Genomic DNA, 14,322 nt, shown 5'->3' on the forward strand with positions numbered 1-14,322 from the left:
CTTTTGCCAATTTGACACCTTATTTGCCTAAAGCTGCCTTTTCTCAGTGCATTAAAGAGGACAGCATCCAAGTCAAGTGCCACTTAAAGGGAAAGTACTTCTTCTTTCTTCCTTTCCTTGCATTAATCCTTTGAGGGACTGTCATTTTTACCCTTCCCTACTTGTGCACCAACTGGGCCCAAAGTGCACACAAAAGAATCCTCACTGCATTTAAAGGGACATTGACTACCCTGGTCAAAGAGCTCTTTCTATCTCAGATTTAAGCTTTGCCATCAGATTCTGAGGGCCCAAAGTGAGCTAGTTCTACTGTTGCTTGTTTTCATTGCTCACTGGGGTTGACAACACCTCAGGTTGAAAGTATTGGGTTAACTTCTGAAAAGCAGGCTTGCTAACACTTGATTGAGATTCTGCTGTGTTGCTTCTTTGCTTAGAGTTGTTAAGAGTAATAATTGCCATTCCACATACCAACACCATTGTGTACTGTCTAACCAAGCTTACATTGAAGTTTAATATAAACCTCATATCGGTTTATTTTAATTTGTGTGTGTTTACTTTCTGGTCAAAAGAATCCTATAGTGCCAGCAGGGGTTGGGCTTTCAGAAAGGGGTCCAGAACGACAGGGAGCCCAAAAATAACTCAGTGACTCCTAAGGGGGTAGTTCTACACTAGGTGCTGTTGAAGGCTAGCTGTGAGGTTGGACAGAGCACTCTCTCATTATACAGTGAACTGAAAGTGCACCTAGCAAGGAAATGGCTGCTTTGACAAATGTCACTTTTCTCCATCAATAAGCACTTGTCTACTCTTCAAGAAGATTTTAGCTGAAAGTTCCTTTCTCTCTGCATTCTTAGTGAGACACTTGTCTCAAGCCAAGTGCTTGGAAATGGAGAAGAGTGCTGCATGTCAAAGCAGCTAGCATAGACAGCACTTTGGAAGATGCAGCAAAGCATTCAAAAAATTGAAGAGAGACTTCTTTTTTAAAGCTTTTGAGCACTGCCTACATAGCTGGTGAAAATGATGTTTGTATTATACCACAACATGGTTTTGCCCAATCACAGATCACGCTTCTCCTACACTGAAAAATTTCTATCCTCATGGCCTTATATCAACACACTAAGAAAGAAGCCAATGCAATTCTATCAGGGAGTGAGGCAAGACTCTTCTGAACCAGACAATTATTCACTAGATTACAATACAATAATACAGGTTAAGTATAAACTTTTCCCCAACACAGTATACAGGGATCACAGTGACTGAAATTTTTAATGTAGTAGACTTTCCATCAGCAACAGGTGCTATTTTCAACATTGTTATTTTATCTTTGATCTGTTTTTGTCTTTTTTGTTTTTTGTAAACGGCCACACTTACTGTATTTATCCTTTACAAAAACTGTGTGTTACAGAAAGATAGAGTGGTGAATATACTCACATTAATACTTGGATGATAGAGCAATACTCCATTACTTGTCAGTGTAACATACTTTTTCTTCCACTCCTTGTTCAGAGAATTACCACTGCGTTTCATTAAAAAGCTCTGCAATGTAAGAAGTACAAAATGTTTTAAAGACATCACTGTTCAAAACAGTTTATGCTAAAAGATAACACTTTTCACAATTGTTAAACATTATTAGGCAGCCGTGGCCAACCCACTACCCCTTCCCGTGTGTGACCTAAATTCTCTAAGATGTAAGCATTACATTTTGTTTGATAGTTTAAAAAAATACATAAATAAAAAGGGCAGAAATGCAGAGTGTGCCAGGACTTATGTGTGTAGTAATACGCATGGCAGTAGGAATGATTACCTAGAAGAATAATGCCAAACATCATACATCGTAGAGTCTTTCCATGCCAGGTATTAACCTGCTGGGATAGCTACTGGGATCTGTTGTATCTTTGGTACTGAGGTTAAAGCAGCTTATAGTGCATGCTGTAAGAAGCTCACAGTATGCAATGACATTAGAATAGACGTTAGATTCTTATTTCAGTAGAGCAGCCTGTATTACGTGGGATGATAAAAGGAAAAGCTGCATTTCAGCTTTAAGTCTTTTAGTCTATAAGGTATATAGAAAACTAACTATTAGAAGAAAATACCACCAAAAGAAAACTTTTAGACTAGGTGATGGGAAAGGGGGGGGGGAATCAGAGGAAGCTATAGTTGGCAGTGAGCAGAGGTCAGAGGGTGTTACTTTGGGCAATATAGGTAGTGTAGCTAGAATACCTAAGACCAATATGTGTAGCCTGGCAGAATCCTATTGCAGCCTCACAACAAACAAAGAGAAAACAATATGTGCCAGTACAAAAGTAAAAGGCATGCTCACAATGTTTGGTTAATAAAAATAGAAGAACTGGAAATTCTCATACATGAGAAGGATTTACATGTCGTGGAAGTATCAGAAACCTGGTTTGACAGCTCACATAACCGGCTTATGACTGTCCAGGAGTACTCCATTTATCGGATGGCAAGAGGTGTATCTGTGTGTCAAGAATGATTTACTAGTGAATACAAGGGATGACATTTCTGGTGGAGCAAGGGAGGAGTTGGAATCTTTGTCGCTGGAGGGTATAAACAAACACGAAATTAATAGTGGGTGTATACTACAGGCCCCCTAACCTGAGGAATGAAGAGGAGACCCATCTCCTCCCACAGATGCAAATGGTGGCAAAGCAATGAAGTGTTATTATCATGGGGACTTTCACTACCTGGATACTGACTGAGCAAATTGAACTTCTTAGATATCTAAGGCTCGGCATTTCTTATATGTCTTGCAGGACAATTTCATGTGTCAATTGCATGTCCTAACTAGAAATAATGCTCTGCTAGACCTACTAATTACAAACAATACAGATCTGATTGCAGATGTGGAAGTAATGGATAACTTAGGAAACAGTGATCACAGAGTAATTATGCTCAATGTGAATAATAGGAAAAGGAGACACAAGGCTAGGACAAGAACACTATATTTCAAAAGAGCTACCTTTCCTAAACTGGACTCCATGATAAACAACTTTAAATGGGATCAAATTTTACAAACAAAGAACACTGCGTGAAAATGGGAGTGTTCATATGTTAAATAATGACATTAGCTAGTTTGTTCAAATGGGTAACAAATATAAAGGTAAAGCTGGGTGGCTAAATTCTATTGTAAAAAGGCATATTAACACAAAAAAATGTCCTTTAAAAAATAAAAGGCCGAGTGGTCACCGTTAAACAATACTGTATTGTTAGTAACACAGCACGGAATGTACCCTTGTGACTAACAGAAGAATCACCAGGACCAGATGGCTTGCACCTGAGAGTCCACAAAGAATTTAGCTATGTTATAGCCAGACCATTATTCCTAATTTTTAAGGACAGCTTACTAACTGGAGTGCTACCAGTTGATTGACAAAAAGCTAATGTGGTACCAATATTCAAAAAGGGCCAAGATATAGACATGGAAACTATAGGCCAGTCAGCCTAACATTGATAGTATGTAAACTATTGAAGGGGATGATATCCAAGAACTTATTGATGAAAATAATATCATTTGTAGTGAAGAGCATAGATTTATAAAAGAGCATTCTTGACAGACCAACCTGTTAACATTCTATGGGAAAGTGAGTTGTAAGCTGGATAGTGGAAGGTCTGTGGACATGGTGTATCTGGTTTTTGATCTGGAGTTGTAAGTGGGGTACCTTATGGCTCTGTCCTAGGACCAATTTCCTTTTATCTTGTTCATAAATGATATAGAGGTTGGTATAAATAAAAATAGTTAAATCCCAGTGTTTGCTAACGATACAAAGATAAGCAGAGTAATAACTTCACAACAGGATATAGAAATGTTACAAGAGAACCTCAAAAATAGAGGGGTGGGCAATTATATGGCAGATGAGGTTCAATATTAATAATTGAAAGTAATGCATTCAGGGGCTAAAAACATGAATGCAAGTTACTGGCTAAGGGGAGAATCTCTGGAGGAATTGAGGGTGGAAAAGGATCTGAGGGTCCTAGTAAATCACAGGCTCGGCAATAGTATGCAATGCCACGCTGCAGCAAGCAAAGCTAGCAGACTTAGCATGCATTAAAAAGGATATCTACTCAAGAAATACAACTATAATTTTGCCACTTTACCAAACTCTGGTTTGGCCACATATTGAATATGCCCTCCAATTCTGGACACCAGTCTTCAGGAAGGATGTGCTAGAACTAGAGGAAGTCCAGAGATAGGTAACAAAGCTAGTAGGAGGGCTGGATGACCTCAGTTATGAGAAATGACAAACAATAAATATATTCTCCCTGGAAAAGAGACACTTAACTGAAGATAAGATTGCAATATACAAATATCTACAGTAACTTGTGATTTTAACAGAGGGAGAAAACTATTCAGTCTAAGAAGACTTAGGAAGACACATGGCCACTCAATGAGGTTGGATGAGAAGTGGTTTAACCTTAAACTATGTAAGGGGTTCTTTACTGTTGGAGCTGTAATAATGCTGAATTACCTTCCATAGTTGGTGATATCAGCGAGGAGTGTTGATAATTGTAAAAATGGCCCTGGAGCGTAACTAGTTAATATTATCACTGAAATTACTACACCATATTTGCTATGAACATCCATAATTATTACTGGCCCATTAAAAACTTACAGTAAGGCTACATTCCCACAAGCAATTTAATTTTAGGCTGGGCAAATTTCAACTGTGAGTGGTCAGGTGCAGCTGCTGGCCCTGTTTACAAAAATGACAGCTCTTATAAGAGCCTCGGTAAAATGATTTTACTTAGAACTGTTGGTTGCAAGTACTAAATATCAATTATTCCTATGCAATGTGAATGTGAAAAACCAAGAAATACAAATGATAAAAATATATATTTTTTCCATAAGTGTAATACCATAAGAGTAAGAAAACCAAAAAATCCTTTTGTTGGTTGTGCTGTATAGTTCTGTAATATAGCTATAAAAGTGTGGAGAAATATTCACCCTTAGAAGTAAAAACACAGATATCTTATATGCCTGTGAAATCATTAAAGACTGTGGTAATGATAATAGTACTGTTACTTATCACAGAGTACAGAGTAACACCTCTAGTATAACATCTATAGATTTTCGCACATAGCAGTTATACATTATAACCATGCATTCGTTTAGAAAGTGTTAATTCTTACACATATTTCTCATTTAAACTAAAGCCATGTGCTTTCCAATGACAGATAGGCCTGTTAGGTGAATGCCTTTTAGGGTCACTGAATGTAACCGTGCATTATCAATCCAAAAATTGCCATTTTGCGTCATGAATAGTATATCCTAAAGCATTATTATGCTAATTTAGGTGCCAGAAGATATTGGGTTATTAGCATGAATGGTGATTGATAGGACAGAAAAAGACCCAGTGATGTCACTACCATTAGGCACCCAGGGCCCTCATCTCTTGCAGGATGGCCCAGGTCCCCATCCCAAAATGACTAGTGATGTTTTTAAATTCAAATTTTCAGCACTGCAGTACCATTTTTCCTGCAAATGCCAACTGGTAGACTTGCAACTCAAAGCTGGGAGAAACTCCTCCTCAGCTCTGATATGCAATGATGTGTACTGGGGTGGGGGTTGGAAGAAGCAGAGAAGTGTACTGAGGGGTTGGAGGGGAAGATGGTGGAAGTGTACTGCAGGGGTTGCAGGTGAATTGGGGAGGGGGGGGGATGTGTACTTGCGGTGAGGGGAGGGTTTGGGGAGGGAAATATATATGTGTACTGGAGGGGAAGAGGAATTGAGAGAGATGTTGTTTGCATTACAGATTCCTAACCCCCAACATTTTGTATGTTACTTACTCTTGACCCCTCCTCTTGAAATTGTTTATAATATATTGCACAATACAAAAGATGTTGGTTGCTAGGTAGTCATGAACTATTGTGATCAAGTAAATTTTTTTAAGGTAGACTCAGCAAAGTATGAGCTCTGTGTCTATATTCTGTGTTTTTAAAAGCACCTGTAATGGAGGGATTCGTGGCCAGTCACTTTGATGTCGGGCGGCCTATTTAAACTTGGATGAGACTGCCACATTGCCGTTTGGTCTCTATCCTGTGCTCCAGTTTACTCTGCTATTTGTTTTGCCTTGTTGATCCTGACCTGTCAATTGACCTCGCTAGAACGCCACCTGCCTTGACCTCTGCCTGCCCACCGACTATTCTTCTGCCTGCCAATTTTACCTGACCTTGTCCACTTGTTGCTGAACTGGACCTCCTGACTATGCCTACTCTGATCCTGCCTCCTACCAGCTACCCTGCAAGTATCCTGCACTTGCACATCTGCCCGAGCTTCAGCTGCCTGACTACGCTGCACCTCTGCCAGTGTGCTTTCCTCCAGCCGCTCCTGCGTTTCCAGACGCACATCCGTCCCCAGATTCCCACCAGGCCCTCATGCCCGCCTGTGCTCTGGTGCTCCCTGTCACCTTACCAGGGCCCCTGAGCCAGAGCCGCAAGTGAGACCCTCCTCTACATCTCAGGCTCCACAATCAGGTACGTGACAGTACCAAATGGCCATGTTGGAACCTAAAAGAGGGGCCTCCCCGCTTGAGGAAATCTGCCAACATATCACTGCACTGACCCAAGCTATCAAAAGTCTTCAGGAGGGTTATTCGCAGGTCGAAAGTCACCTCCAGGCTCTGGCAACACCCATGAACCCGAATACTGCATCCTCCGCCAGTACTACCTCAGCTCCTTCTACTTCCCAGGCCGCTGCTCCAGCCACTTCCACCATTATGATGCTTCTGCCTGAACCGAGAATGCCCACATCAGAGAGATTCTGCGGGGATCGGACTACATTTCGTGTGTTCCGCAACGCATGTCAGCTATTTTTTGCATTGCAACCCTGCACATTAGAGGCCACCAAGGTGGGATTCGTCATCTCCTTGCTACAAGGAGAACCCCAGACCTGGTCTCATCATCTCCTAAAAAAGAAGATGCCCAATTGTCCACGCTGAAGGTTTTTTTGATACCATGGCACATCTCTATGATGACCCTCAACGTTCAGCCTCGGCAGAGGCGGCCCTTCACAAAGTCCAGCAAAGCTGCAGGGCTGTTGAGGAATATGTGACTGAATTCAGACACTGGAACGCTGACACAGACTGGAACGATGCAGTCCTGTGTTATCAATTTCGCATGGGACTCTCGGAACCCCTAAAGGATGAATTAGCCAGAGTGGGGGTACCCAGTTCATTAGAAGGACTGACAGATCTTTCAATCCAGATTGACCGAAGACTCAGAGAGCGACGCGGGGAAAGATCCTCTGGCCAGACCTGTCCTGTATGGATGCTTCCTAGGGTGTCATCTTCTGCCAATCCAGCACCTTCAGTGACACCCGTGGCCATGCCAGAACCAGACAAGCCTGAACCTATGCAACTGGGCCTGCTGCGCCCATCCCTATTGCCGGAAGAACGCCAGTGGTGGCGAATAAATAACATATGCCTCTACTGTGGAACAGCAGGTCACTATGTGCAGAATTGCCCATCCAAGCTTCGTAAGTGCTTATCCATCTCTTCCACCAGTAACTCATCTGCACTACCTATTTCAGTGCAAGTAACCCTTTCCATCTTTTTTCAGCTTCCGGAAAAGGTCCTTCCGGTGTCCGCCATTATTGATTCTGGGGCATGCAGCTGTTTCATAGACCAGTCTTTTGCAGCCCAGCATCAGTTCCCCTTACAAACTAAAGCCCAGGGACTCTGTATATCTGGCGGATGGAACCAGCATTAAATCCAGGGCCGTAACTCAGGAAACAAGTTTACTACCTGTATCCACCTCAACATCTGCCCACAAGGAACTGTTACGCCTGGATGTCATCTCATCACTTCTATATCCTGTCATCCTGGGCATGCCATGGCTTCAGGCACATAATCCCCATATTAACTGGACTACGGGGAAAGTGGACTTCCTTTCTGCCTATTTCCGGGAGCATTGCCTGACAAGAGATTCAGCCCAGTCTTCTACGCTACTGTGTATGGACTCTGATGATGAGTTCCATCTGATAGTTCTGGAAGCCTACCATTTTGCTTGAGGTGATCGTAGCCGTATTAGTGCACTTGCAACAGGAATAATTCAGTACTGTCCGTGATACTTTTTTTATTTGCACTAACATACAATTTTGAGGACAAGCTTTCCCTTCTTCAAGGTCCAAGCAGTACTGTTACAAAGTTTTAGCAGAATGTTAGAAGATATGTGGGGATTGGGAAAAAAAAAGCAGAAAGAAACACAAGCCTAAGGTTAGCCTAGAGATAAGAACAGCAAAGCTACCACAAATTTTTGGATGTCTTCAATAAAAAGGGAGCTGACACCCTGCCACCTCACGGGTCCTATGATTGTCCCATCAAACTACTACCTGGGGCTGAAATTCCTTTTGGTTGAATTTTTCCCCTGTCCAAACGTGAACTAGAGACTTTAAAAGAATATCTAGATGACAGGCTCAGTAACTGATTTATCCTGTCTCCTACCTCTCCTGCGGGAGCAGGAATTTTTTTTGTAGAAAAGAAAGATCATTCTCCTCGGCCCTGTGTGGACTACAGAGAGTTAAACAAGATCACAGTGAAAAACCGATACCCCCTTCCTCTGATCTATTCCAGAGACTTAGAACTGCTGCAGTGTTTACTAAACTAGACTTGCAAGGGGCCTACAACCTAGTACGAATTAGGGAAGGTGATGAATGGAAGACGGCCTTCCACACCCGGTTCGGCCATTTTGAATATCTGGTAATGCCCTTTGGACTATGTAATGCACCAGCAACATTTCAATATTTCGGCAATTACATTTTCAGAGACTTTCTGGACATTTCTGTTATCGTCTATCTTGACGACATTCTAATTTTCTCTGCTTCTCTGGAATTAAATCATGTTCATGTTAAAAAAGCTTTAGGACAGCTCCGTCAGCATGGATTATATGCTAAACCAGATAAATGTAAGTTCGAGCAACACAGTATCCAGTTCTTGGGGCTGATCATCTCGACAGAAGGAATTGAAGTTGATCCCCAAAAAGTATCTGCCATCTTGGACTGGCCTGCTCCATAAGATAAAAAAGGAGTTCAAAGCTTCATCGGCTTCGCAAATTTTTACCGAAAATTTATCAAAGGATTTTCCGCTATTATCGCCCCAATTACACGTCCAACCGAGCAAGGTACTCGTTTCAGCTGGTCCCCAGAGGCACAGTCGGCCTTTGAAAAATTGAAGGGCCTATTTACTTCTGCACCCATCTTAAGCCATCCTGACCCGGCACTACGATACATCTTAGAGATGAATGCCTCTGAAAATGCACTGGGGGCAGTTCTGTCACAACACCAGGGGATAAAGACCTTACTACTCCCCATCGCATTCTTCTCACGAAAACGTTCACCTGCCGAGAGGAACTATGATGTTGGTGACCGTGAACTACTAGCAATAAAGTTGGCCTTAGAGGAATGGCAGTGTCTTCTAGAAGGATCAGCTCATTCTATTCTGATCTACACTGATCACTGATCACAAGAACTTGGAATACCTAAAGACAGCTAGGAGACTGAGACCTCGTCAAGCCAGGTGGACGCTATTTTTCTCTATAGTTGTATTCCACATCACTTACAGACCCGGTGCCAAGAACATTAAGCCTGATGCATTGTCCCGCATGTTTGACGATTCTAAACAGTCACCTTCCTCTGATACCATCCTGTCAGCTGAGAACTTTTTATTGTTGCAGGCAGACATCATCACCCTGATTAAACGGGCATCTGTAGGAGTCTCCTCACCTCCGAGAACTCCCCTGTTGACCAAGGAAGGATTACTATGGTGGGAGGATAACATTTTTGTGCCTGAAGAACTCTGCCTGGCAGTATTAGAATTGTGCCATGACCATCCACTTGCAGGGCACTTCGAAATCCATAAGACCACTAATCTGGTGCAACGTCTGTTCTGGTGGCCTGATCTGGCCAGAGATTGCAAAGCATATGTGAGTTCCTGTGTCAAGTGTACCTGTAGTAAGAGCAGCAGAAACAAGGCATAGGGTTTGCTCAGGCCCATCCCAATCCCTGACAGACCATGTAGAATGGTCATCATGGACTTTATCACGGAACTTCCATCCTTGGAAGGATACACTACTAGCTTTGAGATTGTTGACCGATTTTCCAAAATGGCCCATTTTTTGCCCTTGAAAGGTACACCGTCTGCACCAGAAATGGCAAAAATTTTCTTTAAGGAAATATTCCACCTACATAGTACTCCTACCAATATTGTATCTGACCAGGGGGTCCAGTTCACATCACGGTTCTGGAAGGCACTCTGCGAGACCCTAAAGATTGAACTTTCATTTTCATCTGCATACCATTCGCAAATCAATTGGCAGACTGAGAGAACAAATCAAACCCTGGAGCAATATATCCTCTGTTTTCCAACTTTCTCTCAGGATGATTGGGTATCCTTATTACCCTTGGCAGAGTTTGCCTACAATAATGCTATCCACTCAGCAACCAAGCAATCCCCATTTTTTTCTAATTATGGTTTTCACCCATCATTTCTCTCCAATGAGCTGCCTGAATCTGCAATTCCAACTGTCCAAGACACCCTGAATTTGCTGAGCTGTGAAAGGCCCCTACATCCCGTCATCTGACTGTCCAAGACATTACTTGATTTCTAAAATATACTGATTTTTCAATATAGTGCTCTTTCCTTGACATCAATTACATCTCTCAACCCCACAGAAATTTGCTTCTTTTTTTCCGCAGCTCAGTAGAAGGTACCTGAGAATTCCTGTCCTATCCTCAGTACCTTGCACCTCGCTTTGTGGAAGGATTCAATTGGAATGTATGTGGGTTCTTCTTGCTGCAGTTCTTCCCACAAGAATCTGCAGGTAGCTGCTCCATGAAAGAATTAAATACAGCTCTCTACTGTGTCCTAGTACACTCATTCCATTTAAAACGCTTTGCAGAAGGCAACTGTAACAATTAAGGTGTTCTCTCTAGAGCGACTATGTGGGTGTTTGTCATTTACTGCTACACTGTGCTGCCAGTAGTGAATTAGCTAATCAAATGCTAACAAATTAGCATGTACCACGAGGGACATTAATCTATGCACAGCGGGCATACATTAACGCTTGCTATGCTGCATTGTCCTTATAAAGATTATGTGTTTCTGTGTAGCCTCCATAGCATAGGGATGCCTAGAAGCACAAAGCAAATGCAGTAAGTGCTTCATTCCAGAAAATCAGGACTAGCGTCATTAGTAGTTATTAATAAAGACAGAGTTATTAGTAAAACATTCTTGTATGGGCATTAGAGAAAATTAAAAAATTTGGATGTAACATGAAAAACATACGATATTCCTTTTTGTACATAATCAGGCTGTTCAAAGACCTGTCATTTACCCTTTTCAGAATTTAATAGAACCTGGAGCTTAAATGCTATCAATAATAAACATTTAAAGTTATGCAACTACAAGATTCAGAAATAAATGGAAACCACTGCATTATTGATACCTGCAGTAGTTGTTATATTATATGGTTTTATCAGCTTCAATAACATACAGTGCATCCAGAAAGTATTCACAGCGCTTAACTTTTGCCACATTTTGTTATGTTACAGCCTTATTCAACTCTGTGACTGTCCTTGCGTGGCCCAGCCAGAGCTCAGACTTGAACCCGATTGAACATCTCTGGAGAGATCTGAAAATGGTTGTGCAGTGACGCTACCCATCCAACCTGATGGAGCTTGATAGGTACTGCAAAGAAGAATGGGAGAAAATGCCCAAAAATAGGTGTGCCAAGCTTGTAGCATCATACTCAAAACGATTTGAGGCTGTAATTGCTAAAGGTGCTTCAACAAAGTATTGAGCAAAGGTTGTGAATACTTACAGTATGTGGTTTTTTCGGTTTTTATTTTTAATAAATTGCAAAGATTTCAAAACAAATGTATTTCACGTCATTATTGGGTATTGTTTGTAGAATGTTGAGGAAAAAAATGAATTGAATCCATTTTGGAATAAGGCTGTAACATAATAAAATGTGGCAAAAATTAAGCGCTGTGAATACTTTCTGGATGCACTGTATGGGCCCTTCCCCATATAAACTAACCGGCCACTTTATTAGGTACACCTTGCTAGTGCCAAGAAAATATCCCTACTGACCCTACTATTTGAATGTTGCAGCAGCCAGTCTATCCATTCTCCTCTGACCTCTGACATCAACAAGGCATTTTCATTCACACAACCGCCGCTCACTGGATATTTTCTCTTTTTCAGACTATTCTCTGTAAACCCTAGAGATGGTTGTGCATGAAAATCCCAGTATATCAGCAGTTTATGAAATACTCAGACCAGCCTGTCTGGCACCAACAACCATGCCACATTCAAAGTCACTTAAATTCCTTTTCTTCCCCATTCTGAGGCTCAGTTTGAACTTCAGCAACTCATCTTCACCACTATTAGATGCCTAAAAGCATTGATTGCTGCCATGTGATTGGCTGGTTAGCAATTTGTGTTACCAAGCAATTGAACAGGTGTACCTAATAAAGTGGCCGGAGAGTGTATACAAAATTTAGAAAAATTGTCTGGGTTCCACTTTAATAGGTTGCATTCCTTGGTATAGTAACTGGTATATACAGGTGAAACTCGAAAAATTAGAATATCGTGCAAAAGTTCATTTATTTCAGTAATGCAACTTAAAAGGTGAAACTAATATATGAGATAGACTCATTACATGCAAAGCAAGATAGTTCAAGCCGTGATTTGTCATAATTGTGATGATTATGGCTTACAGCTCATGAAAACTCCAAATCCACAATCTCAAAAAATTAGAATAAAGTGAAAAGGTGCAATATTCTAGGCTCAAAGTGTCCCACTCTAATCAGCGAATTAATCCATAACACCTGCAAAGGGTTCCTGAGCCTTTAAATGGTCTCTCAATCTGGTTCAGTAGGAATCACAATCAGGGGAAAGACTGCTGACCTGACAGCTGTGCAGAAAACCATAATTGACACCCTCCATAAGGAGGGAAAGCCTTAAAAGGTAATTGCAAAAAAAGTTGGATGTTCCCAAAGTGCTGTATCAAAGCACATTAATAGAAAGTTATGTGGAAGGGAAAAGTGTGGAAGAAAAAGGTGCACAAGCAGCAGGGATGACCGCAGCCTGGAGAGGATTGTCAGGAAAAGGCCATTCAAAAGTGTTGGGGACTTTCACAAGGAGTGGACTGAGGCTGTATTCAGTGCATCAAGAGCCACCACACACAGACAGATCCTGGACATGGGCTTTAAATATTGTATTCCTCTTGTCAAGCTGCTCCTGAACAACAAACGTCAGAAGCGTCTTAACTGGGCTAAAGAAAAACAGACCTGGTCTGTTGCTCAGTGGTCCAAAGTCCTCTTTTCTGATGAGAGCAACTTTTGCATCTCATTTGGAAACCAAGGACCCAAAGTATGGAGGAAGAATGGAGAGGCACACAATGGAAGATGCTTGAAGTCCAGTGTGAAGTTTCCACAGTCTGTGTTGATTTGGGGAGCCATGCCATCTGCTGGTGTTGGTCCAACGTGCTTCATTAAGTCCAGGGTAAACGCGGCCGTCTACCAGGAGATTTGGAGCACTTCATGCTTCCTTCTGCTGACTTCATTTTCCAGCAGGACTTGGCACCTGCCCACACTGCCAAAAGCACCAAAACCTGGTTCAATGACCGTGGGATTACTGTGCTTGATTGGCCAGCAAACTCGTCTGACCTGAACTCCATAAAGAATCTATGGGGCATTGCAAAGAGAAAGATAAGAGACATGAGACCGAACAATGCAGAAGAGCTGAAGGCTGCTATTGAAGCATCCTGGTCTTTCATACCACCTCAGCAGTGCCACAGGCTGATAGCTTCCATGCCACGCCGCATTGAGCCAGTAATTGCTGCAAAAGGGGCCCAAACCAAGTACTGAGTAGATATGCATGCTTATACTTTTCAGAGGTCCGATATTGTTCTATGTACAATCCTTATTTTATTGATTGCATGTAATATTCTAATTTTCTGAGATTGTGGATTTGGGGTTTTCATGAGCTGTAAGCTATAATCATCACAATTATGACAAATCACGGCTTGAACTATCTTGCTTTGCATGTAATGAGTCTATCTCATATATTAGTTTCACCTTTTAAGTTGCATTACTGAAATAAATGAACTTTTGGACAATATTCTAATTTTTCGAGTTTCACCTGTATCTCCTGCTTTTATTAAAAAAAAACAAACACTGTTCTGTGAAGGACCTACGCAATCAGATTAGCCTGCTTCATCCATCATGTAAACTATAGCAGGTTACCACTAAGAACATAACACAAGGAAAAGATGTCACATAATTGGAAAGCTCCCAATGGCAAGTATGCGGGA

The 14,322-nt window shown here is 41.6% G+C and overlaps 1 protein-coding gene across 2 annotated transcripts in view; it reads right to left on the reverse strand.

Moving 5' to 3' along the window:
• AGAP2 (ArfGAP with GTPase domain, ankyrin repeat and PH domain 2) overlaps positions 1 to 14,322 on the reverse strand; it is a 296,663-nt gene that overhangs the window by 60,041 nt on the left and 222,300 nt on the right. For both annotated transcript variants that reach the window (XM_089692703.1, XM_089692695.1), the window contains exon 10: positions 1,426 to 1,530. In XM_089692703.1, the coding sequence (XP_089548829.1) occupies positions 1,426 to 1,530 (105 nt within the window). The remainder of the gene's footprint in view (positions 1 to 1,425; positions 1,531 to 14,322) is intronic.

The sequence above is a fragment of the Staurois parvus genome, unplaced genomic scaffold (assembly GCF_062004578.1).
Source record: "Staurois parvus isolate SC_StPar_1 unplaced genomic scaffold, SC_StPar_1.0 ptg000023l, whole genome shotgun sequence".
NCBI lineage: Eukaryota > Metazoa > Chordata > Amphibia > Anura > Ranidae > Staurois > Staurois parvus.